General features: G+C 57.2%; 1 protein-coding gene across 2 annotated transcripts in view; it reads right to left on the minus strand.

The window, feature by feature from the left end:
* Positions 1–1,672: 1,672 nt before the first annotated feature.
* IFFO2 (intermediate filament family orphan 2) overlaps positions 1,673–25,844 on the minus strand; it is a 47,257-nt gene continuing 23,085 nt past the window's right edge. The window contains exons 2-9 of one of the 2 annotated variants that reach the window (XM_013064557.2): positions 16,219–16,279; positions 14,887–14,982; positions 13,542–13,682; positions 12,147–12,286; positions 8,553–8,673; positions 8,351–8,443; positions 7,339–7,469; positions 1,673–6,149 (exon numbers count right to left, since the gene is read on the minus strand). In XM_013064557.2, the coding sequence (XP_012920011.2) occupies positions 6,044–6,149; positions 7,339–7,469; positions 8,351–8,443; positions 8,553–8,673; positions 12,147–12,286; positions 13,542–13,682; positions 14,887–14,982; positions 16,219–16,279 (889 nt within the window). In that variant the 3' untranslated portion in view covers positions 1,673–6,043. The remainder of the gene's footprint in view (positions 6,150–7,338; positions 7,470–8,350; positions 8,444–8,552; positions 8,674–12,146; positions 12,287–13,541; positions 13,683–14,886; positions 14,983–16,218; positions 16,280–25,844) is intronic. The other variant, XM_045063848.1, reaches the window with a different exon arrangement.

Consider the following 25,844-nt stretch of genomic DNA (forward strand, 5'->3'; position numbering starts at 1 on the left):
GATGAAGAAGAAAGGCAGGTCAGGGCTGATCAGAGTAAAACAGCCGGCCAACCAGCCCATAAAGCCCCTAGATTTAAATGCCAAATTGGCCACCCTATCGGGTCCCCCTCCCCGCCCTTTGGGAGCTTTGTACTCTATCATCCAATAAACTTTACGATTGCTTTGCTGCCCACCACTCTGTGTGGTCTACCTCTTCCTTCTTCCAAGCGGCCTGACCAAGAACCAGGGGCACTGGAGGAAAAGAAATCCTGTAACACTCAGAACTGGTTGTCCCTGCGCTCCATCCCACCACTCCCCACCCCCAACCCGAGTCAGATTTTTGGTTTTCTCTTGGAGAAGTTGTTTGCTTGAACACTTTATTTAAAATTGGGATTCTGGGAATGTCTGGGTGGCTCAGTGGGTTAAGCGACCTACTTGTGATTTCAGATCCTGATCTTACAGTGGTGAGCTCGAGCCCCACATCAGGCTCTGCACTTAGCCGGCAGTCCATTTGAGGCTCTTTCTCTCTGCCCTTCCCCCCCCCCCCGCCCTACCCCACCCTACCCCACCCTACCCCACCTACCCACTAGTGCCAGCTCTCGGTCTCTCAAATAAATAAATACTTAAAAAAAAAAAAAAAAAAACGGATTCCTGATGGCTGACTCTTCAGGATTCATTTCCATTTTTCCTAAATTAGTTGAAGCTTTTAGAGCTCTCTTCCGAATTACCCGTTAATATTTTCTCCAAAGGCAATGGAGAACCTGGTGAGGAGTGAGAGTGCTATTGCTGACTGTGGTTCCTCCTTAGGACATTGGCAAAATACCTTATTTCCCTGGGACTCGGTTTCTATAGTTGGGGGGGGGGGTATTGCCCGCATTATTTCATGTTACTCCTCTTTCTCCAAGTCACACCCTTTAAGACACTTTGGGGAATTTAAAGAGTGAGGAGAAAAGGAAGCTCTGTTAAGCGTAAGGTTTTTTTTTTTTTTTTTTAAGATTTTATTCATTTATTCATGAGAGACACAGAAAGAGGGAGGCAGAGGGAGAGGGAGAAGCAGGCTCCCACAGAGAAGGGAGCCCGACACAGGGCTTGATCCCAAAACCCTGGGATCATAACCCAAACCAAAGGCAGATGCTTAACGGACCCAGCAACCAGGTGCCCCTAAGCGCAAGTCTTAAAGATGGTAAAGACTGGAATTGGCGTCTGTCCCTCTGAATCCTTGGAGAAAACCCTAGTGGGGAGCAGGGCAGCTCACAAGAGGCAGGGTCTCCCTAAATTTGGCCATTAATAGGAAGAAACTAGAACACTGGACAAGGTCAAATCTAGAGTCCCAGAAGGTGGCCCTTCGTGGGCACCATAAAAGGAGGTTAAACAAAGGGGTAGGGGTTATGATTAGCAGGACCTCAACTGAAACCAGGCGATGCCAGTTACTCGGCCTGCGATCGCTCTGGCTCGCTCTTCCCCTTCTGTAAAGTGTGTATGGTAATAAAGTCTGCTCTATCACCCTCCAAAGATTTCACCGTGAGGTGCCCATATAACAAGGGATGTGAATTTTCCCTATTTTATCACCAGCTGGCTAATGGCTTTGTTTTGGTGTTTATGCAACCCTCAGGCCTCTTGCCCTTTGCCCATCACTATTTTATCCTCAATTAAAAAAAAAAGAAAAAGAAAAGAAAAGAAAAAGCACCATCAATTCTAAGACATTTCACTTTATTTAAAAGAAGCCAATATACAGGATATAAAGGGCATGATATTTACAACAGTACAGTAAACAGGTTGGTTTCCGGTAGGATCAGTAGTCTTTCAATGAGTATAAACCCCCCTTTCCCCTTGACACTAGACCCAACTGGCAGACAAAGAGTAACAGTGGGGTGGGATAGGACTGAGGGATACAAAGTTTCCCTGGATGGAGCTAAAAATCAGGTAGATGCTAAAACGTCCACAAAGGGGTCTTGCTGGGGGTGGGGATGATGCCTTGCCTCATTTCTCTAGAGGGCCCGGCGGTGGGAATGGCGAGGGATTTGCCCAAGACTCATACACAGCCCAGGGCCAGTCCCGAACCTGGAAATCCTCCAATCAAAGAAAATTCCCCTTCCGAGAGAATCAGCCTTTACCCATACCCACCCAACTGCCTCCAGACTCCCCATGTCAGGAGGATTGCTCGGGCTCTCAAGATGGTGGAACCCAGGTCTGAGGAAGTCCCAGCATCCAGGTTCCTGCCCCAGACCCTCGGCCTAGAGTGGGCACCGCTGGGGCTGGGTGGTGGGCAACTCCCAGCCCTTCCATTCCTGCTCCAGTTCCCGGACCACCCGGGACTCACTAGGGTCCAGGCCCCAAGGAAACTGAGCGCCCCCTGAACCAACAGTCCCATAGTCACCCACGGTCCGCTGCTTCTCAACCTCTCCCAAATACAGCTGACCTGGCAATGGACCTTGGCACACCAGACCCATGTCGCCGAACAGAGCCCACCCTCTGAGGCAGAGCTTGTCCCCTACCCGGTGCCCCCTCTCCCCTCCTCCCCACCCACCTCCATTCTGAATTCCCCGCTGCCCACCCACTCCCACAGGTGCCCCCCACCCCGAGACTTTCAAGGACCGAGGAGCTGGAGGGTGTGTCAAGGAACAGGGAAATGGGGGTGAGGTGGGACGTACATAGGCTCTGCTAAAGCTGCTCACAGATGCAGGGGTGGAGGGTGGGGAGGCCCAGGAGACGGGAGGGGCACTGATCAAATTCAGACCAGCAGTGACACGCGTCTTGTTCACGGGAGAACACCGGGCTACCAGAACTGCCTACCCTAGATTTAAAAACCCTTTCCTTTCATAAAAATAGATGAGAATCTCTTACTTTATAAATAGATTACATTTAGCTTAAGTTACACCTTATTACCCCTGCCCCACACCCTCTCCCCTCTTCCAAGCCCACGTGGTTTGCTTCTCTGAAGGTCAGAGCTAAGTCCACGATGGACTGGCCCTTCAGAGACCTCAAGATATATTGCTACAAGAAAACAAAATGTGTTTACTTGCCAATGTTTTGTGGGTTTTTTCCCCATTTGGAGTCTCAGAGGAGCATGTGTGTGTGTATGTGCGTGCGTGCACGTGTGTCTTCCACAACCAGGGAGCCAAAAGGAAGCTACTCTCCCTGTCCCTCCCCAATCCTCTCTTTTTATAAAACCCCCAAAAATAGGAGAGTGAGAGAGGGCGGCACAGGAGAGCCCATCTGAGAACAACTTTAAGATACCAATGTCAATATGACACTGGGCTTAGAAATAGAAATTTGAGTATTTACAGCTTTACAAAGGACGGAGCAGTTCGTCCCAACCAGACTGGGGGCTGCCCCAGCGCGCGTTGGGGTCTCTCTTGGCAAGCTGTGGGCTCATGGCAGGGGCACGAGCAAGGGCCCGCTGGCAACAAACTCAAAAAAGAACTTGGTGGGGAGAGAGGCAGCCGGGCTGGTCAGCCACATTCTTGCCGCCCCCAACACCCCGCGTCCACCTGCCCCAGATCCGAGCTCCCCAGGGCAGAGCAGCTCTGGAAAACCAGCAGGAAAAAGCTGCCTGGCCAGCGTCCATGTCTGGCTATTGCCATTCCCACACTCCCTGGCACCCTAGTTCCAGAGGCAAACGTCCTATGTACATGAGCATAAATAACACCACTGGATACCGACAGCCACGGTCCCCTTCGGTACCCCCGAATACTTACACTGCTGCCTTGTCTTAACACTACAGACAGCTCTGTCGCCCTCCCCACCACCTTGAGGAGCAACCCAAGCCTGGCCTCTGCTCTGCTTCCCAAACCAGGTCATTCCATGACCCCCCTCAGCCCCAGACAGAGGAGGCCTGGGGATGCGGGGGTGGTGGGGGGGGGGGTTCCTCCCGGAAACGGAAAATCTTTCCAGCAGCTGAGGTCCACGCCCGACTTTGGTTAAAATAAAACTAAAACTAAAACTGCAACACTAAGTACAATAATAATCAGGTATGTTTGAACCCTGTAACCTTTAGAACAAGGGTCAGTGAGGAGGAGGGCCAGGGGCTGTCTCTCCTCTGAAACCACTGTCCCTCTGCGTACCTACCCAGGGGCTGTCTAGCTGGGAACGGAAGCCTCTGGGCCAGACTGCCACAGGGGACCAGCAGTTTCCCTCGACAACCACAAAAGAAAAAGAAAAAAAAGAGAGAGAGAGAGAGAGAGAAACTCACAATAAAGGCCACCAAGTTCTGATAAATAAAAATTACATATGGTCACTAACACACATGCTCTCTCTCTCATATATATATGTATATGTATATATATATAATATGAATATTATGTACAATGGTTTTAAGACCGCAAAACAGGTGGAGAAACGGAAGAGAGAGAAGGCCCTTACAGTCGCTGGTACCCTGAGGAAGAAAGACAGGGGGCTGCCACCCGATTTACAGTCAGAGGCCCTCCTCCGCCTCCATAGGAGAGAGGTAGGTGGGGAGTTCTGGGCCTCCGGTGCATTTTGCTTCTTGGACCTCCAGGGGGAGCTCCTGGGCCAATTAAAAAAATTTTTTTAATTAAAAAAAAAACAAAAACACAAAAATCGGCAATCATGCCCCCAGGAGTGGGTACAGAAAGAAATTAAAAAAAAAAAAAAAAAAAAGGCAAAACCTGCTCATCTGGCTCCACACTGAGATTTGGCGGGTGGCCTCCACAAGGGGCCTTCTGACCCAAGCATTGGGGAGATACTGGCTCAGGTTAACTCCCCACACTGGTCGGTCAATCTAGTCAGGGATGGAAACAGGCTTGCACATGGCCATGAGCAGAACAAAGGATGGTTCTCACACTCCAGCTCCACTCCTGCCTCCTCCGATCTGCCCGCAGCCCCTGCTGCCTCTCCCCCATCCCTTTCCAGTGCCCGCCAGTGGCCGAACAGCCCGCGACTAGGGGCGGTAGAGAACCAAGCAAGACAGCCGCAGGCGGGGCCAGCCCAGCCCCACGGCGGAGGGCTGGATACCAGGCCTCACCCCCTCCAGGCTTTCTCACAGAGAAATTACAAATCTGTAGCCCCTTATCACTGGCTGGGAAGGGAGAGAGAAACATCAAGTCATCAGGGCAATAAAAGACCCCTCCCACCCCCACAAAGGTCCCAAGAAAGCAAGCAGTCAGGTGGGCCGATGGCCCTGCAGCCCTCCCCGGCCCCCGGCCCCCCGGCCCCGACCTCACTACCAACCTTGACAGAACCCCTACTCCCAAGTCAGTGCTCACCCTCAGAGGCTGCGAGACAGATCGCCCTAGCCTCCGCCTCCCTGCCAGCTCCAGCGGAAAACCAGGAGTCTGGGCAACGGCCTACCTTCCACAATGATATAAGGCAAGCTGCTTTTTGTTTTGTTTTGTTTTGTTTTGTTTTTTTTTTTTGCATAGTAGTTTAAACACAGTGAGACTCCACTTTCCCGCACAGTGCCTTGTCCCTCCGCTGCGCCACTCGATCCAGAAAGAAAATAAAATTTTGTCTGCTCTCCCTCCTCCTCTCTTTTCTCTCTTGTCAGTAAGTAAAAACCCCCACCCAGGCCTGGAAAGGTTGCAGAGGCAAACAGCTCCTTCCTACGGATGGGGAAGTGGACCACCCCTAGGCCAACTCAGGTCAGGCAGAGGAGGGGGGGGGGGCAGAGCTCAGGGCCAATCAGAGAAGCAGGTGGGAGGGGAGAAATCCACATTAGATCAGGCCAGGGGCCCCCCTGTCCCCACCTTAGAGTTTTGTATAAAAACACCTGCTAGGAAGAATTCTTTGGAGCTCAAAGTGGCTCAGCTTAAGGGAAAAGGCACAGTTAACACTGCATCGTCCGGACAGAAGTCTGCATTTGTAACGTGGAGAACAATAGAAATTGACAGCACCATTCCTTGGGTGGGTGGATGGAGGCGGGGCACTGGTTGGTGGTGGGTTGAAGGAAGGAAGCAGCGGTCCCCCGGGGCCTCCAGAGAAGGGAGGGCAGGGGGAGTCTGTGTGGTGAGGACTGGAGCCCCACTCCAAGAAGCCTTCCTGGCCCCATGGGGAGAGGGGCAGAGGCGCCATCACCAAGACCAGCAGGCGCAGGGGGCCTCCGTCATCAGCTGACCATGGGTTCCACATCCGCCTCCCGCTCAAACTCATCCTGGATCTCGTCTGTACTTCCTGAGTCACTGCTGGCCACGGAGCTGGGAGATGGTGAATTCCTGGAAGGCACAAGAGAACAGGGGTCATGCAGAGGGCAGCCTGGGGACTCCTGAAGGGATCCAAGGGGCAGGAAGGACTGAGCTGCCCCTTGCATAAAATCTAATCATTGGTGATCCCGCCCTGAGACCCCGCCTTCACTCTGCTCTCCTTAGAATCTTCTAAGCTCACGGAGTTGATTGTGGCCCTCCAGACCTCTCAGGTTCCCCTGCATGGCCTCTAAGTGCTCTGGGCACGGACAGTTTCCCTGGGAGCAGGAACCATGGATCGAGCTCTGGTCCTACTCTCTAACCACCTAACACAGGTCCAGGCACACAGTAGGTGCTCAGTAAACCCTAATTAACTCGCAGGAGGCCACATGGGTCCGGATCCTGGCCCTATCCTGGATGAGCAGGGGGGGCCAGGAGCAAGCTGTTTAACCTGTTCCTCCATCAGAACATGGAGGTGACGGAGGTGATGACCGTGGATTCCAGGGACAACAATGAGCTAAAGGTATGACATCCTGAGCCCAGCCCCTTCCCCCACTGAGCTGCCCCTCCCTCTTTTATAACCTGAATGACGGTCATAATAATAAGAACGAGTACAATGAACACATCTGTGCTTCCTGCCCAGCATCTCTCATGTACCATCTCATGTTATTACTGGCGTATCTGTTTCCCCTAAAAGGCTGTGTTCCTTGAAGGCAAGAGCTGTGTCTTTGTTTTGGCATTCCCTGGCAAACACAAGGGGCCTGAGGCATGTCAGTGTCCTGGGGACAGACCCAGTGGCCCTTGGTGGGAGGACAGGAAAGGAAGGGAAATTGCTTCCCACGGACACCAGGAGCCCCATCAGCAGTGATGCTGAGAAGTGCCCTGTGTCCCTCTTCTACCTGGCGACTGGGCAGAAGGTGGGGCATGAGCCCCAAGAGGGCGGGGGTTGCAGCTGTTCTGTTCATCACTGTCCCCGAGGCCTGGCACAGAGCAGGCCTTGGAAATGACAAGCTGCTGAGTCAGTAGGGGCAGGGCTGCTGCGGGAGGTGCGCGGGATCAGATGCCCAAGTCCTTCCTCACACAGCAGGTGGCTAATACTGGATGTGTGAATGGATGGATGGATGGGCTGGGCAGACAAAATGGACCAGGCGATAAGATGCAGCCCCACAAATCCCCGCCAAGGACGCCGCCACTGCACCCGCAGGGAGAAGGGGCCAGGCACCTGTCCGCAGAGCCTTTGATGAGCCGGCGGCAGGTCTCCATCTGCACGTCCAGCCCGCGTTTCATGCTGCACATCTCCATGTACTCGTGCAAGTGCCGGTTCATGTCGCTCTTGGCCGTGGCCAGCTCCAGCTGAAAGGCCACAAAGCAGGAGAAAGGTGAGGCCAAGTCCCCCACACTCAGGAACCCTCAGCCACTTCTTCCTCACATCCTTGGTGGCTCTGAGGCCACCCTGGGACACCACACCACACCCTGCACTCTCCCCAGGCTGGACCCCAGCCTCAGAACTGCTTGCAGGGAACAGGGAACAGCTGCTTAGTGACTCGAGGGGCAGCCTGCATGGGGTCCCCCAACTCCACCTCGCCCAGCTTCCTGCCCTGCTTTATACAGACTTGCTTAGGACAGTTCTCAGGTCTCCGTTGTGTTTCTGACCCTTCTCCTCTACCAATGACAGAGCCCCCAGGGAAGGCTTGGCCTTCTCCCTCTCCAGCAGTCACTCTCACTGAAAGATGTGGCCAAGCACAGGCTCCACGGTGCAGACAGCCAGCCTGCAGGGTGCTTCCCGACAGGAGACCCTGGGCCAGCCAGGGTCTCAGTCAGTCTCCTCTCCTCTGCTGCTCTAACAGGGTACAGTACCCACTGGGCAGGCCGGAGACACCAACCACCCCTAGGCACGTACAAGGGCCTATGAGTACTAGCGAGGCTTCCTGAGAGCCTAGCGTCCCTTGATGTCACTCAAACGTCTTCTCTCGTTGTTTGGGATCACCCTCTCTGTTGCATAACATAAAAAACTCTCTGGGACAGACACGGATCACCACCCCCATGGGTGCTATCTTATACCAGGGAAAACTGAGGCCCTAGGAGGGGTAGGACCCGCAGGGAAACACAGGCCTCCAACTTGTGAACTTGTGCGCACACCACCCTACCAGCCCCGCCCCCCCATCCCCCTCGACTGCCATCAAGACCTCACATCCCAGGAACCTCACCAGGGGCTCGAGAGCCCGAGCCCTCACCTCGATCTGGCCAATCGTTTCCTGGTACTCCTTGTCTCTCGTCTTGAAGAAGGATTCTGTCTCGTGGATCAAGTTGCCCAAATTTTCCTCTTGCTGGGGACACAGAACAAAGGGGACCAATGAGTCGGGTGGCGCAGGCTGCCGGAACGAGTGGGGACGGGGCGGGCTGGCCGGCGTCTGAGCAGCCGGGCTGGGGGCTCACCTCGCCTTGCAGGTCGATGCTTGGGTTGCAGTTGGTGAAGTCTTCCCAGAGCAGCAGCGTGTCTTCGTTCTCTTCCCACGTCAGGCTGTCACAGTCATCGTCAAAGTCAAAGGTCTCCCGTCTGTGGGATCACAGCAGAGGGCACCGCTGACCAGGAGCCCGGCTGCAGAGGCCAGGACCGGGGAAGAAAGGGCGCCGCCCCGATGGGTACGCTCATGCCGGGGGGCCGTCCCACACAGATAGGGGTGCCAGCCAAAGAGGACACATGCCCTATCCAGCAGGGGTTGGGGTGGGGGGCTGGTCAGCCCTTTTAAAACACAAAAAAGCATTGCTATATTACTTATACCATTTAAAATGTCTCTTTGTAAAGATGCCAGTCTTTAATCAGCGAAGACTAAAGATATCTTCCCCCCAAATCCAATCCGGTGACAGTTTCATTCACAGTTTCATTCCAGCTCATTTCTGGAGCCCCTACTTTCTAAGAGGCGATTTCTATAGCCTTCTCCGTAACTCAGGTTGATAATATGCCCATTTTACAGATGAGGAAATTGCAGCTCAGAAGAATAACCCACTTGTCCAATGTCACACTGCTAGCCTGTCACAGAAACTGGGGTGGAAAACCAGACATCTCCTACCGCCTTTTCTCCCCTGAGTAGGACACACCAAGCACCCATTATGTGCTGGGTGTGGGACCGGCCGCCAAGCATATGTTACACTGCGCTTTGTTCCCTCCTCCCAACATGCCTATGAGACAAGCATGATTCTTGGACCCATTTTACAGATGAGGAAACTGAAGGCTGCAAGGATTAGGTGGACTTCTGGACCAATGCATGATGGAAATCGGGCCTGGATTCAAAGCCTGAGTAACTTCGGGGCTTCCCGATTCACTGGAACTGGAAGCAGGGTAACGGACCATACGGGCTTGCCTGGGATGGAGGGTTTTCTGCCCTTCTTCCCCCAGCTGAAGGGAAAACTCGATCGGATGAGATGGGTGATGTCTGCAGGGCTTACTTAAATCATTTGATCGATCGAATCAGCCACAGAGGAGAATGGGGGTCCCAGGGCTCTCAGCCGATGTCTCCCCACCCCAATGCTCCAGGCCACTGCTCCCTTCCTTCCCATGATGGATCAGGCTTGGGGGCCACGGGGCAGGGCCCAAGAAAAATTTCTGGTTAAAAGCTGCCTAGAGGGGCGCCTGGGTGGCTCAGTAGGTTAAGCCTCTGCCTTAGGCTCGAGTCATGATCTCAGGGTCCTGGGATCGAACCCCATACCGGGCTCTCTGCTCAGCGGGGAGCATGCTTCCCCCCTCCCCTGCCTGCCTCTGCCTACTTGTGATCTCTCTCTCTGTATCTTTTAAAAAATAAAATAAAAAAATAATAAAAATAAATAAAAGCTGCCTAGAGCACCTCCTGGAGGCTGGTCCCCCACCGAAAAGCAGTTTCTGCTGGAGCCTGTAGGTGGCTCCGTGAGCCCGGGGACCAGAGCCGGGCCAGGGCTGCTGAGGAAGGCGCTGCTGGCCTGGACTCGTTCCAGATTAGCCCCTGGGGTCCACCGTCTCCGCAACACATACTCGACCGCTGACTTCATTTCCTTTCTAGCGTCTGGGATCTGAAGGAAACCCCAGCTGAGGAATGAGGAGCCAGAAAGGACAGGAAGACAGGCCAGAGAAAGGGGTCGCGAGATGGGGAGGGCGGGGCTGAGGAGCTGGCCATGGTGCAGGGAGAGTAGTGAATTCCTCCCCTTCTCCTTGGTCTGAAGCCGAAGCAACAGATTTTGATCAAAACAAAACAGCCCTGACACGGGGCACATTATTCAAAGACTTCAGTGGAACTGGCCAGGGGCAGCCTCTGGCTTGGGTCTCAGCCTGGCCAGTAGCCGATGGAGATGCTGGGGGTGGGGCCAGCACCCTGAGGGGGGGTGGGGCGGCAGGGGTCAGCATGGCCTTGGCCAGCCCTTCAGGGGTGGAGGGGCAATCAGAGGATATATATAGAATGTATATTTTTTATTATTATTATTATTATTATATATAGTTTAACCCAGGCCATGTCACAACCCAATAAATCCCATTGGATACTGAACCCAATTCAGGCCAGTCAACCCCAGGCACCCCGACTTTGCATCAGACCTCCTCTGTACAGCAGTAGCCCAGTTGGTGGAGGCCCCAGACCCAGCTCTTGCGACTGTCCCTTTCAGCCCACCCCATTCCCAGGCAGCCTAACTATCCCTTGGGGATTTTCTGCACATGGGGACCATTTCTTCAGTGAAGCCCTTTAATTCACCCGAATGAACCCAGCCTGGGTGTGTGGGCTGGTCAATTCTGCCTCAGGCTCAGGAATGCCCAATGCCCGCTACCATGTTTAGAAAACCTGGATCCCACCAAGGGCTCCCTTCCAAAGGCCCTGTCATCACCAAAAGATTGAGAATATGACATTTGGACAGGATGTCAGAAGACAGAATCAGGAGTCCGGGAGTCTCTTTGTGACACTCTAACAGCAAGCCCGCAAGACACAGCGTCACCTTAGTTCTGTTCCCAGGGAATGACAAGTACCAGGAAGTGTCACACAAACCCACCCCAGCCCTGGTCAGACTCCTGCCTCCCTAAGTCACCTGGCTCAGCGGCAAAGAGACCAGGCCAGGGAGTATGGTTGCCGATAGGGCCGAGGGGGACTCTCTTCCGAGAGCAAAGACAGCTAGCTGGGGACAGAGGACTCCACCGTGGGTCAGGGGCCCAGCTCTATTCCAACTCCTGGCACGCCCCTCTGAACTTGACTTTCCCCATTGGAATGTGAAGGGGCTGGGCTGAGTGGCCTTTGGACTCTGTCATGCTAAGCCAGCCCCATGGCTCTGCAGGAAGCAGGAGGGAGACCCAAGACCTGGCTTCTGAACCAAGCATGAGGTCAGAGGCAACTGCCTAAAAAACAGGAGCTCCTAGGGAGGGGTTCTGTGGGGTTTTGTGACGGCTCCTTAGAGCCCAGGGCTCAATCGTAGCTCTGCTGTTGGAAACCCAGAGTCCTAGGGCAGGGAAAGTATGAGTTCTCAGGGCCCAGGGGCCCAACCACAAGGGGCTGCAGACAGGGAACAGGTAAGAGCAGTCGGAGGGGCAGGAGGAAATAAATGTAGGCCCCAGAGACCCTGTCCCAGCCCAACCCACCAAGTCCAGGCCCTCAGACAAGCCCCTAATGCCCGCAGGTGCACCCTCCTCTTTCCTCCCGCAGCCCAAGTCAGGGGACCTTGTGGATTAGCGTCAAAGGTGGGTCTGGATGGAGAACACAGACTGGACAGACCGAGGACGTTTGGTGCATGTCCGGAGCCGGCCTCAGCCCGCCTGGTGGGCCCTGGTACGGGGGTCGACCCAGCGATCCCACCTCGGGGACAACCAGTGGGAGAGTAAGGCTCGAGCCAACAGGACCCAGCACTACCATTAAGCCTCTTCTGAAAATGTGAAAGTCCCCCAATTATGACCATTGAGGATAAATCCAAATTCTTTCAGAACCCCATGCTGGCCAGTCAAAGCACTGCCAGAGCAAGCCACCAGTGGGCAAGCTGGTGGAGTGGAGTGGAGCCCTGGGGGGCTGGGGCTGCAGAGATACTCACAGCTGGTTGAACATGCGTTTCATCTCATCTGTGATGTTCATGGAGCCGACCTCGTCATCCGAGAACCGGTTCACCTCCCCGTCCTGCTCGGAGATATCGTCATCCGAAGCCACCTTACGCTCTTTCTTTTTGGGGACCACCTGGCAGGGGAAGGAAGAGATGCAGGTTAAGTGGGAGGCTCTGCTGGGAGGGAGGGGAGGCTGGGAAAGGAGTCGGCATCCCACAGGGATGGATGGAGCGTGGCCGGGGCAGCCACTGCTGGCAAAGATGCAGAGCTCCTCTAAGAAGCAGGTGGCATTAGCAGGAAGCGTGAGGCGGGACACATGCAGGAAGGACAGACAGCCTGGACCCTTCCCCCCCCCCCCCCCGGTGGGCGGGCTGGCTCAGCTCGGCCCTTCACCAGAGCGGCAGCCCCACAATCTGGGGAGAGGAGTGGGCCAGACCCGGGGCACAGAGTCCCCGGGGATGTCTCAGCGCCAGCCAGAGAGACAGGGAACCCCTCACAGAGGCCCGGAGGGCTCCACGCTTTCAGAGCCCTCCTGCCCACATGCAAAGGCAAAGGGCAGGCAGCCCGAGGGTCCCCAAGCTTCCTCCATTCCAAGCAGACAAGACACAAGCACACCAAACAAAGCCTGGAATGGTCACCCCTGCTTCCCAGCAGAGGGGCGGCAAGAAGGCACGGAGGTGGACGAGCCCAGATCGCTCACGCTACACCCAAAGTCACACACTTAAAGCGACAACACACTGGTCTGCCCTGGGTTCAAGCAAAAGCCAAACCACAACCCAGAATTCAAGAAGCAGCCTTTGGAGAATGACACGTGCCCTTCGGGCCGCTGGACTAGCCCCCAGGCCCTCCCTAGAGGACAGCCCACCAGGACTAACTGCCCCACCGCCCTCTCTCGAGACACAGCCTTGCTCCTTGAGGGCTAGGGGTACGCCCTGAGGGATTCTTCGGTGGGAACGCAAATCAGAGGCCACCAGATCCTCTTGGGAATTCTGAGACTCATCTGCCCGGTGCTCCCACAGCCCAACCAGGACTCTCAACCTTGGCGACGGCGCCCCGCAGGCCTGTGGACCAAGCCCCAGAAGGTCAGGAGACCTGAGTGCCAGCCCCAGCTGGGCCTGTCCCTTCCTGAGCCCGTCACATCACGGGCTCCTCAGCCACAGGATGAAGCATTAAGCCCGACGAGCCTACGAGTCGCCACGTCCCTGACTCTGTGTCATCCTGGGAGGCCAGAGCGGGGGCCAACACTCGCTCTGGGGGCAGGGGAGTGGACAGAACTGGAGGGGAGGAGGGCCTGGCCATGCAGGGTGGAGGCCGGGCACGCGGGGAGGGGGGCGGTGGCAGGGGTGCGGGGGGGAGTGGCGGCCGGTGAGCAGGGTGACCCTATTCACCTGGAAGATCTTGGACACGTCTTCCGAGTTCCGCTGCTGTGCGACATCGCACAGCTTGGCCGTGATATCGATCCGGCGACAGATGTCCATGTCCACCTTCATGGCCTTTTCTTGGATCTTTGTGTCCAGGTCTGTCATGGGCTGCAGGGAGGACAGCAGGGGGTTCCGTGAGCGAGGGCTGGAGCGAGCGTAGGGGAGGGCACGGGCCGGGGGCGTCGCTCCCACGCTCCTGCTGGCAGAGGGGAGCGCAGCTCCAAGTCCAAGGGGGAGCCTGGACAGGGAGGGCGGGGCCAGCGCTGCTCGGGTTGGGGGAGGGGGTGGAGAGGTCACAGGAGCTAAAGGCTTTGACTCCGAGGGGACAAGGTGAGACCATGTTTGCCGGCCTCCCTAAGCGCTGGAAGGCGTTCCCTCAACAGACACAGTGCTAGTGTTTATTTTGTCAGAGCAAGGAGAAGAGAAAGACACCTCCCACTCTTGAAAGACTTCCCTTCTCTCCCACCCTGTGTGCCCTGCCTGTCCCCCCACACAGAGGGGGGCCAAGGTGCCGAGGTGGCGCGCTCTCCCCGGGATTCCTCCCAGGGTCGACCGCGGGGCCTCACCGAAGACGAGGGGCTCCCTTAGGAGCCCGGCGAGGGGAAGCCAGGTGGGCTCCCCCTGCAGCAACCCCCCCCCCCGTCCCCCTGCCAGAGGTTTCTGCCAGCCACACCCAGCTCCACAGCCCCCAGGACCAGAAGCCGCATCAGGCTGAGTCACCCGCCGTCGGGTTCCTTCTCCTTTCTGGCTGCTCTCCCTACGTGCTGCCACTGCTTGAAGGTGGCCAGAAACCCGGGTCCCCAGCAGGAAGGAGGCTTTGCCAACAGCCCTCCGCACCTACAGTCACTCAGAGAGGTTCCAGTCTTCAAAAGAATGCTGATGCTGGGGTTCCCCAACTTTACAAAGCAGCCCTACTGCAGACCGCAGGCCGGGGGAGCCCCCACAGCTGACACAGACCAGACCCGGGGGCCTCCACGGTGCCCAGACATCGAGGCCACGGCCACCCCCTGCCCTCAGCGTGGTGAGCCGGGACCAGTGGGAGCAAACACACAGACCGTCAGAGGAGCCCGGGGGAGGGCGGGATGGGTTAAGCAGCAGATTGATTAATGCATCTCTACTCAGACCAAGGGAAGCGGAAGTGGGGGGGGGCTGGTCTCCGATGCATCCGTCATCCTCACGGGGCAAACGCAGCCAGCCAGGACTCTAACTAGAAGCCGAGCTCTGGAGCCTCGGAGTGAATGAAGCATTTTGCATGATGGGTGTTGGGGGGAGGGGGCGTCATGATGCCGGGGCGGCTGCCGGTGGCACTTACGTCACTCATGAGCCCCTTAAACACCACGAGCTCGGCCTTGAGCCGCTCAATCTTCTCGTTCATCTCCTCCTGGATGGCTTCGGCCTCCTGCGCCGCCTAGGGAGGACAGAGATGGGGAAGGGTGATTTAGGGGACCGGGCACCCTGAGGGCTGGGAAGGGCTGGACACCTGCCGTCCAACCGGGCCAGGCACATGCCTGCCAGCAAAGGGGTGCTGAGGACCTCCCCCCAGCCCGGCTTCCTGCAGAGCCCAGTTCACTGGCAGGGTACCACTCAGCGTAAAACACTTCTCCAAGGACTATTTATCCTATGGAAAAATCCCCAGTAGATATTAAGGGAAAAAAAGAACCAGTTAATATAATAAGTGATTCCAGTAAGTTAAAATGTGAGGTGGGTCCCTGTGAAATTGCCGATATTTGACCATCTCCCACCCCCAAAATGGCAACGCCACACGTGCCCACCTAACCAAACAAAAATACGTGGAATACACGTGTGTTTGTACAGAAAAGACAGGTCACCCGGCAATCTGTCAATTGGGTATGTGGGGAGGTGGGGGGTAGAACTGGAAGGGAGTTTTATTCTTTTCTCTACGTTTCTGAGTTTTCCAAATATTTGACCGCGAACATGTCATATTTGTAAACAGAAAGACTTCTGTTACAAAACAAATGGAGGGCAGACATTCATCCTTTTCTGTCTGTGTCTTGACATTACTTGATTCTATCTCTTAGAAGATCTGTGCCTTAAATATTGGAAAGCAATGTTTAGAAACGTTTTAAAGAACTTTTCTTCTCTCCTCATGGGGTCGCTATTCAGAGGCGGAGAAGGTGAAGTTTGCCGCCCAGTGCACCCAGCAGGTGGGTGTGAAGCAGAGCCCAGACCCAGAGCTCCCACGCCAGAACCACAAGAGAATATTCGCACCAGGAGCCCCCCCCACTCCAAGGCACAAGGCATTCGGCCCCCAGTCAGTTCTTGCAAGCTGGGATTGGGCAGCTCAAGAGACCATCCAGTCCTGAACTCAGGTGGGGAGGTGAGGGTCCGAAAGAGTCACAGGACCATCGCCCAGCAAGCAGGGGTCAGTGCTGGGACTTAGACAGACTTGCCTATTCCCGTCCCTGAGCTTTTCTACAATACTATGCCAGGCCCTTCCTAGGTCCGAAGCAGGGGACAAGGAAGAGGCCTCGTGGCTCCACTTAGGAGCGACTGAGAGAGCAGGGGCGGCACAGTGCAGGGGCTCAGCGGGGACTGGCCTCCGACTTCACCTCTTGAAGACTGTGCCCCTGGGCCACACGGTTCCCACAAGCCTCTCGTGGTCAGGACCTCCAGGGGCACTCACCTCCTGCAGCGTGTCCACCATGGTCTGCAAGTTCATGCGTTTGGCGAGCTCCTCCTCCCACCTGCAAGAGCCAAGAAGGACAGGTGGTCAGACGGTGGCCTCCCCGTGCCAGTCCAGCCCTCAGATACCATGCCAGCAGCCACCATGGGCCTGTCTCCAGGCTGGGCAAGCAAGGTGCTGCCGTGAATCCCTCCCTGCCTGCCCTCCGGGAGCTCCCAGTCAACAGGAAGGGGACAGCCAGGTCAACACATAACCATAATTTCAGGCAGGGGTGACAGCCGCCAGGTTCCCAGCATGAGCACTGCACCCCGGGGAGATGAAGGCGGGAGGGACCACCATCTCCCCTTCACACAAACTATAAAGTGCCCTGCAAATGCCATTGCTCCTGCCCTTGCTAAATGATCCCGTACGGCCGTGGGCGCTCAGGAGCCGGGCTGTAGCCAGCGCCACAAGAAAGAAGCTTCTATTGTACCAATGATCATCACGGTCCGCAGAAGTCTTTCTGTCCAGCAGCAATCCTCACCAGCCAAGAAATCCCCTACCCAGCTACATATCCATGTCTCACAGAGAAGGAAACTGAGGCTCAGAGAGGTTACGTGTCTTACCCAAAGACACTCAGCTGGCTAGCACATGGGGCTGGAATCCAAACCCTGGCCTTTTTTATTACATTAAAACAAAAACAATAAATATAGCTCGCACTTAGTCAGCGCCTCTGCCAGGCCCCGTTCCAGAGCTTTCTGTGTATTGTCTCATTCCAGCACACGCTGGTTAAAGCCGGACAGGAAAGAATAAAGGGCAGGAGGCACCCAGGGGCTCACAGGGTACCCCCAACATGAACTGGAGGTAGAATGAAATGTTAATAATCATAATCACTGGGGGCGGCTGGGTGGCTCAGTCAGTTAAGTGTCCGAGTCTTGATTTCAGCTCAGGTCATGGTCTCAGGGTCATAAGATCGAGGCCCACATGGGGCTCTGTGTTCAGCCAGGAGTCTGCTTGAGGTTCTCTCTCTCCTTCTGTCCCTTTCCCCCATCGCCTCTCTCTCACACAAATAAATAAGGCTTAAAAAAAAAAAATCATAATTAGCATCCCAGCACCAGCTCACCCCAACTGAGAGCTTACTTTGTACCAGGAACCATTCCACGTGATATCATTCAATCTTCCTGACAACCCTTCAGCACAGCTGTACAGCTGGCCCATGTCACGGATGCAGAAAGCCGGGCATGGGTCAGGGGCCCAAGGTCAGGGTGAGGACAGGTGGAGTCAGGACTCAAACCCAGGCTCGAGGCTCCAGACTAAGCATAGGCAGCCTCGCCAAGCTCCCCAGAGACCCAGGATCCATCAGAGCCCCCCCCCCGCCCCACCTGCGCCCCACCCCCCCAGCTCCCTTCTTTCCCCACAGGGAGCCTGGGACAGGTTCCTTCCCTCCCCGCATCCTGGGACAGACAGATGAGCTCCACGCTCTGCTCACCCTCTGTCCACCTCCCTACATGGCCTCCAAGCAGGCAAGTCTGGAAGCCTTTTAGGATGCTGTCGGGGCCAGCTAAAAATAGGCCAGAAGGGAGGAAGGGTGCGTTACGTCACTGGCTTTTAGAAACAAGAGAAAATGGACACTGTTTGCACACACAGAGGAAAATTCCTCCTCTCCCCCGCACGCTCCCCTTCCTCCCGTTTCCTCTCTAACAGCCCCCCCCCCGGCACTGGCAGCCAGGCCTAGACCTGCCATGGGCTCCGGGGTCCAACACCTGGCAGGCACGGGGCCGGGGCACCTGCCAGGGATGAAGGACACAGAGGAAGCTGAGGAGGGGCAGTGAGAGAGTGTGAGGGTGGAATGCAGGTGAGACCATCTCACGGAGCACCCCCCCTGTACAAACAGGGAAACTGAGATCCAGAGCCTACAGGCAATTTGCCCGAGGTCACCAGGTACGTCCCAGGCCCACCATGGGAGAGAGGGGTCCCAGGTGGGGAGAGAGAGGTTCACAGGTCGCCCTCCACCTGCCCGGCAGCACGGGGCTCCCGGGCCTTCTGTCAAGGGAGGCCAAGGCCCAGAACACGGGTCCGAGCTGAATCATCTCTCCGGGCCCTGCTGCTCTGAGGGGGGCAGGGGACTCAGCTCCAAGCCGCTGAGATGAGCAGGTGCAGGAAGGGCTGTGACCTGCCTTCCGCAAACAGCAGGAGCCACAGAGGAGGGGGCAGCGAGGGGCAAAGGTGGGGCACCCAGGGGCCCCTCACCCCTGCACACCTGCTTCCCAGACAGGCTCCTGGAGATGCAGCCCGGCCGCTCTCACTTTTCCTTCAATCAGGCTTCTAATGAGGTGCCTCGGGCTCCACAGACCCTTGGTACAGAGAGGGAACATGAGGCCCAGAGAAGGAAAGGGACTTGCCCCCAGTCAGCCCCGAGAGAAAACACGAACCAGGCCTTGGGATCTCCAGACAGCAGCAGGAGTACCCACCCCAGATGGGCCAGGCCGGTCTGTGCCCCGTGCCCTGCGCCCCAAGCTCAGTGCCTCACACACATCGGTTCTCATGAGATATATTATTAACCTGCTCGGGTAGAGAATTTTCCCCAACTCCATCCTGCAGGTGTCAGAGCTGAGGTTCAGAGAGGCGAGGCAACTAGCCTCGGGTCACACAGCTAGCGAGCAGGGACAGGATGCACGCGCTGCCCGTGCTCTCAAGCAGCAGTGAGTCTCGGGCTGTCTGGGCACAGCAATCCCCTGGGGGTCGGGTCCGGGTTCGGCAGGCCCGGGGTGGGACAGACATGCCGCATTCCTGATGAGCTGCCCCTGACACACGCCCCACATCTCACTGGTGTTTCTAAGCTGCACCCCGACAGATGAGCTTTGCACCAGTGATTTCACGGGCCTTTGTATTTCCAAAGCCAGGCTGGGTGGGCAGCCGGCGGGCCTGCTCCCAGAAGACCTCGTGCAGAGCCCTGCGTGCCCGCGGCAGCTGGCTGGCGGGCCCCGTCCGAGGCCCACAGTGCTGCGCCTCCTGGCCGTGGTGGAGAAAGCTGGCTCTGCCCGCACCAGCGTTGACGGTGCAGAATAGCGGTGCCCTTCAGCTGCTCTGGCTGACTGCGGCGGAAGGACAGCAGTGACAGACTGCTTCAGGGATCCCAGACGCCCCACGCTCGCTGCAGCCCAGCCCCGGAGGGAGCAGGCGGCTTAACCGAAAACTGGTCAACCAAGCTGCGGCCGCTTCGATTTCAACACCTGTCCCAGGGACGGCCCCCTCCCCCGCCCTGGGTCTGCCCCGGGAATGCGGTTTCAGTAAGGACGGGTGTTTGGGACAGAGGCGCCCACATAAGCGAAGATGGGCAGCACAGAGGCCAGGGAGCAGCCACTGCCACGGAGAAGGGGACACACCCACTGCAGGCCAGGGCTGGGTCGACATCGTGCCCTTTGCGGCTCTCCCAACCGGCCCCTGCTGAGCAAAGGTGCTCACACTGTCGGCTGTGAGGGTACGGGGAACCCCCAGCCCCGTTTTACAGGTGGGAAAATGAAGGCCCAGAGCATGGAGATAACTCCAGCCAGGGCCGAGGTGGCCTGAATCACTCGGAGCCACCCCTGCCCCCCACCTGACCCACTGGCTCATGAAACTTCCAACTTCCCACATCCCAGGCCGCATGGCCATGGGACCTCATCCCACACGCTCTCACCCAAAGAGCCAGCCACGATGAGGGGGACAGGGACAGACGGCCCTCCATCTTTTCCACCTCCAGAAAGTGCTCAGGGCCCCACCCCGGCATGCGTCCGCTGTGCCCCAGCCACACCACGGGGACCTGCTCTCGCCCCCCCCGCAGCCTCTCCCTTCCCCCCCTGCAGACACCCTCAGACAGCGGTCTCCAAGGCCAGCTCCTCCGACGGCTCTCCGTCCACAGCCATGCACAGCGGCATCTGCAGCTGGCAGGCAGACGACAATGGAGGAGGAGGAGGGGGAGAACGCAAACAGAGCAGTTAACCCGAACCAAGCATGCACCCCTGCCACGCAGCCTTCCTAGGGCAAAGCTCACTTAAACGATACTCACGATCGCCTCTAGGCCCCATTATTATTTCCATGTTACTCATGAAGAAGCTGCAGACCAAGACCATTACCCCAGATCCCACAGCTAGGAAGGTGGGGTCGTGCCTATGTCATCCCTTTACTCAGAGCATCTCCAAAAGTGAAGGCTGGAAGGGGCCAGAGTTCACCTAGTCAACAACTCTGAGGGTAGAGTTAGGGAAACTGAGGCCCAGGGTCACACAGGGAGTAGATGGCTTTGTGCCCTCCATTCCCTTAGCCCGGGCCATAGCTCACAAGGAGGGAGGAGGAGGGATGTGAGAATGAACACAGACTCAGCCTCTCCGAGCACCTGCCTCCATCTCTCAGAGCCTGGGTCTCTCCACCTGCACATGGGACAGAATGTGGCCCCAGCACATACCAGGGCCACTCAAGAAAAACCCATCCAGTTCCCACACTCTCTGAAGGTCACGTGACCGGCCCTCAGCTCTGGCTGCACTGGACCTCAGGGCCCATCTCCCGGCCCCAGCCCAGGTTCCTGCCCCCCTGCAGCTCACTGCCCCAATCTCTCCACTGGCCTGTGCTTAAAGCTTCCCACTGCCTTGGAGTGAACAGGAAATCAAGACCCCAGCAAGGAAGGGGCTGATGCATGGCACCCCCGGAGCTCCTGGAGTGCGGCCCAGCGTGACCCACGGCTCAGCGGCCGGACAGAGTAGCGTGCAAGGGCTGCCCTGGTGAGGGTCTCTGCACCAGGGCAGCGGGTAAGCAGGGGTTCAGACCTGGGAGTCCACAAATCGGGAACTTGGACGTGTGTGCAGCAGCAGAGAGAGGCCCTCCAGCTCCCATCACAGAAGTTTTAAGACCCCTGTGCCCTGGCCAGATGGGGCATGAAGGAAACAGGAGTGAGAGGCCTGTTCCGGTGGGCGGAGAGGCTCAGAGGAGGGACGCCATCATACAAATCCTCCGAGGAGTTGGGCCTAAGCCTGGGGGTCCGGCCCTTCTGCCAGGGCCAAGGACTGGCTATAATTACCAGTGCTGCGCCCACTGCCGTACTCCTGCTCCTAAAACCAGCCGGCACTTGATAAGGAGCCTAACGGTTGTATGGATTTATTGAATGAATGAATGAATCCGAACCACATCACTCCTCAGCCCTCCTGCTCACTTCTGTCTGGAACATGCTCTGCCTACACACCACACGGACCTAGGGGCTCCCAGGAGCTGAGTTCCCAGCACTGGGCTTCCGCTCAGCTCTGTCCACTGCAGGGAGAGGAAGGCCGGGGGAGGGGCCACCAGGGCAGGAAGGGGGCAGGGAGAAGAAGAAAGCTTCCCTCCCCCACTTCCCACCGCCCTAGGGGCTGAAGAGCGGAGGCAGGGACTTGGGACAAAGAGGGCCAGGAGAGGAAACGACCCTACAAAGTGACTCGGAGACTGAGGTCTGGGACCTCGGCACCTACCTTAGCAGAAGGAGAACACGTGTGAGGCCAGGGGCAGGGACAAGGGTAGCGGCACCCGCCCCGCCCAGATGTGGTCTCCCCGCATTCCAGAGGAGCCAGCAGCAACCACAGGATGGACGAGTAGTCCAGCAGGCCACTGGCGGAGGTGGGGTGAAGTTTCACCACCAGCCTCCCCACCCCCACCTCCCATCCCCCAGCCAGGGTCTCCCCCCACCATCAACCCCGATGACACACAGAGCCTCAGGAAAGGGGCTGACAAAGCCTGGCCTGCTGGGGGGTGGGGCGGAAAGCCAGGCTGAAGTCACTGGCAGAGGGACTGACTCACAGATTTTTCACTTCCTGTGCCGTCAGAGAATGGAGGTCTGGGGCCCCCGGCTCCAGAGGAAAGTGGGTACAGCCCCAGAAAAACAATGAAGGCTTCAGGGAGAGTCCGGGGGGCTGCTGGGGAGAAAGTCCTGGAGATGCCTAGGCACCAAAGTGCTCAGTTTGAATCCTTCCCCCCTCCACTTCCCAGCGGTGTGACCTCAGGCAAAACAATCACCCTCTCTGGGCCTCAGTTTCCTTATCTCTGGCATAAGAAGCACTCTACCCCTTTGCAGGGTGGTTGTGAGGACTACATAAGGTGGGCAGTGGGGGCGAAAACACCCAGTCCCGCCCCCGGCGAAGAGCAGACTAAATGTCTGGCAGCTCAGTGTGAACAACGATGGAACGCCACAGCTGGCTCCAGCGCCCAGACCTCAGAGAGCAGGGAGGGTGGCCCAGGAATGGTCCACACCTTTCCACGGAAGGTAAGTGGCAGGCACACCCTGGCTGACTCACTCAGGTGAGGCTAGGTTAGAGCCCGCAGTGGAAAACTTCGTTCTGGGCCAAGCAGGAGTCTGGCCTCCGGTGGAGGGCCGGTGGCAGAGAACAATTTCCACCCAGAAGGACGGGGAGCTCACCCCTTTGCAGCACAGCTGGGGGCAGAATGCCGTGACAGCCAGGGGCATGCCCGGGCCATCCTCCTGCCCACCTGTCTCCCTGGGCTCCGCCTCGCTTCTGTGTAAGCCTCACTCAGATGGACCGTGTCCCACCCCTGGCCACACTGCAGAGCCGGGGTCCAGACTAGCATGGGGGACAAGCCCATAGACAGACCAGGGGACCCTTTCTTCAAATCCAGCCTCCCCAAAGCCCACGGGCAGGAGATCAGAGTGGGCCAATGGAGCCCAACTTATAGATGAAGATCCGGAGCCCCCCACCCTCTTAGCTTCCGCTGAGCACCCCCCGGAGAGCTTCAATGTCACACTGAGTCAGCTTCCCATGCCCCAGCACCCCCTTGTCTCATATCACAAACAATTCCCACTTGTGGCAGAAAAGAAACACAGATGAGCAGGAAAGGCAGTGGGGGTGGGCAGGGCTGAGAAGACAGCCCTCCCCCCAGGCCACTAACAGCTCAAATTCCCCTCTCCATCCTGACTTCTTCCTCTCCTGTGGCTCCCTCCAGGAGAAGGAGGGCTGGGTGCTCCCCTCTATGAGCAGAGAGCCCCCCCCACTTCCCCGAGCCCCGGGCTCACAGGTACCTCCTTGGCATGGCTCCCCTGAGGCTCACTGCCCTCCCCCTGCCTGTGCTCAGCCCCGGACCCCAGGGAAGGGACCCTGCACACATGTGCCCATCAGCATCCTGTCTGCCCAGCTGTACTCCGCCACTCGGAAGGAAACACAAATTAAATGCCAACTGATTGTCTCCACGGAGGAGGTATTAAATTAATGTGCGCACTTACCCAGGGCAGCCGATTCCATTACGGACGGGCAGTAATGGCCCGGAGAAGGCCCCCGCGTAGGCTGTGAGCTGCTGGTGGGCCATGGAGCAGCGACCATGCCACGTGTGCACCCCTGCACACACACGCACACTCATGTACATGTGCACACGTGCACACACAGGGCAGCTTTCAACCGGAAAGGGCGGTCCCGTCCAGGGAGCCCAGCGGACAGGGCTTGCCAAGAGCAGCTTGGGCCTTCCAGAATCAAGGATGACAGGAGTCTCTGTGGACCGCACTAAGAAGGGCAGGCAAATTGAGGACGCCGGCTGCTACTCTGTGATTCCTGGGGGCCTGCTAACCACTACCTAGGAACCTCAGGTGCCCCGTCTATGAAATGGGGGTGGCGGTCCCACCTTGTGGGGTACATGGGCAGACTCAGTAAGCTCAAGGGAAGGGACACAGGCATGCTTGACGGACGATGGCCATTCTTACAACTCTTGTCACCCCTGCCTGCACCTGCCTCGGGGAGGGAAACACAGGGTGGCACGACCCAGGCCGTAGGAGCAGGGGCACTTCCCCCCACCCACCGACTCTGGGGATCTGGAAGCCCTGTAGTTCAGCTGCCCATAGTTCTGCCAGCAAGCTGGTAAAAGCAGACCCTTCCCATGGACTGGGAGGTGAGCCGCATGAACTTGTGCACACTCTCCCTCCCTGTTCCCAGGCCCCAGGGGCACCCTGTGCGGGGCAGCTGGCTGACTTCTGGGGCTCTGCCTGGGAGCCACCAGGCCTTGAGACAGCTGGGAGGGAGAGGCTGGCAAGTCCTTGACTGGACCCCATTCCCCAGGCCCACATGTCCTTGGGCAACACAGCAGTCACCGTTGTGCAGGAAGCCCTGAATCAGATCCTGTCTCTGTCCCTAACCTGCTGAGTGACCCTGGGCGAGTCCCTTCCCTCCTGAAGCATCACTTGCCCACTATTAAAGCAATGGGGTCCAGCTGGATAAATTTGAAGGGCCCAAGCGGCCAGGCCAGGAAACGTTTTCTGTGGTCCCCCAGCAAAAACGCCACGCTGACTACAAAGCGATCTGATAAACCAGGAAGTCTCAAGCCAGCTGGGGCATCAGTCTTTGAGCTCAAACCAATGTATACCAACATATGCAGCAGAGAGAAGGGCAGGGGCTGGGAAGGTCCTGGGATCAAACCCCAGCCGCATGTCCTGGGACAAGCGACCAGCCCTCTCTGGGCGTTGGCAAGACCACCCAGGTAGCGTTGGTCTCGTAGGGCTTTTTGCAACTGTTCAGTGGACTCGTGTATGATAAGAACCTAGAACAGTGCCTGGCACACACTGTCCCATGAGCATGCACTCAGTGTCCTCGTCCTCCTGACCTCCCAATGACAGACGGTCAGGGAGTTCCAGAGACTGACGGAGTGGTCCTGGACTGCACGGCAGGTGCGACACTGGAACCCAGAACTGGCTGACTCCGGAGTCACTGTGCCGCCATAATAATCAGGATGTTGGTATGATGACGAGCTAGAGGCCACCATCATCTGGCTGGGTGACTGGAGGCACCTGGGGTTAGCGGTGGCAGAAAGAAGAGACCACTGCCACCAAGAGACCCAGCCAGTGTCCTGCCTCTGCCCTCTGGCTGGGCGACTGGAGGCACCTGGGGGTAGCGGTGGCAGAGGGAAGAGACCACTGCCAGCAAGAGACCCAGCCAGTGTCCTGCCTCTGCCCTCCACGCCCCCAGACCCTCCCCAAGAATGAACGGGCATGTGACCAGCCCTTTGTCCCAACAAAGGCCACCTGATGGCAAGAGAGACCAGGGCAGGAGACGTCTCACCAGCCTGAGCCCAGTTAGTCTCACAACACCACGCTGGCAGGCATAAGGCATACTCGTGGGCTCAGAGAAGCCCCCAGTTGCCCACCCAATGCCAATCTGAGGTTCTGGCCGATTCTACGAGTCCCATGTTCCAGTTACCCGGTGTCCATATTCGCCCAGATTCCTAGCGCCACTCCCACTTTGGTGGCATGTACTGAAACCCCTACAGAGACCAGGCAGTTCTGCGAGCCTGTAACCCTGAGCTGCGTGCCGGACAGCACCCTTCTTCCATCGCCGCTGTCTGGAAACCACACCCGAGGGGGCTCTACTGTGCCCCCCCAATAAAAACCAGACCACTTCTAAGAAGGAAAGTAACTCAAAAGGCATCTCCTGGAGAGGAGGAATCTGCATCCCAGATTGTAGGCCACTATTTTCTAACCTCTTCCAGGCTCGCTACACCTTCACCACCTCCTCCAGGGAGCCCTTCCTGACTTCCCCGGGTGAGTCACTAAGTCCATCAGGGGGTTCCAGTCCTGGTACATGCCTTCCTCATGGCATCCAGGGAGCCGTAAACGGCGACTTCCCTGCCTCTGCCATCACACTCACTCTGCTAGA

The sequence above is a fragment of the Mustela putorius genome, unplaced genomic scaffold, assembly GCF_011764305.1.
Source record: "Mustela putorius furo isolate JIRA1106 unplaced genomic scaffold, ASM1176430v1.1 tig00003853_pilon_pilon_pilon, whole genome shotgun sequence".
NCBI classification, from domain to species: domain Eukaryota; kingdom Metazoa; phylum Chordata; class Mammalia; order Carnivora; family Mustelidae; genus Mustela; species Mustela putorius.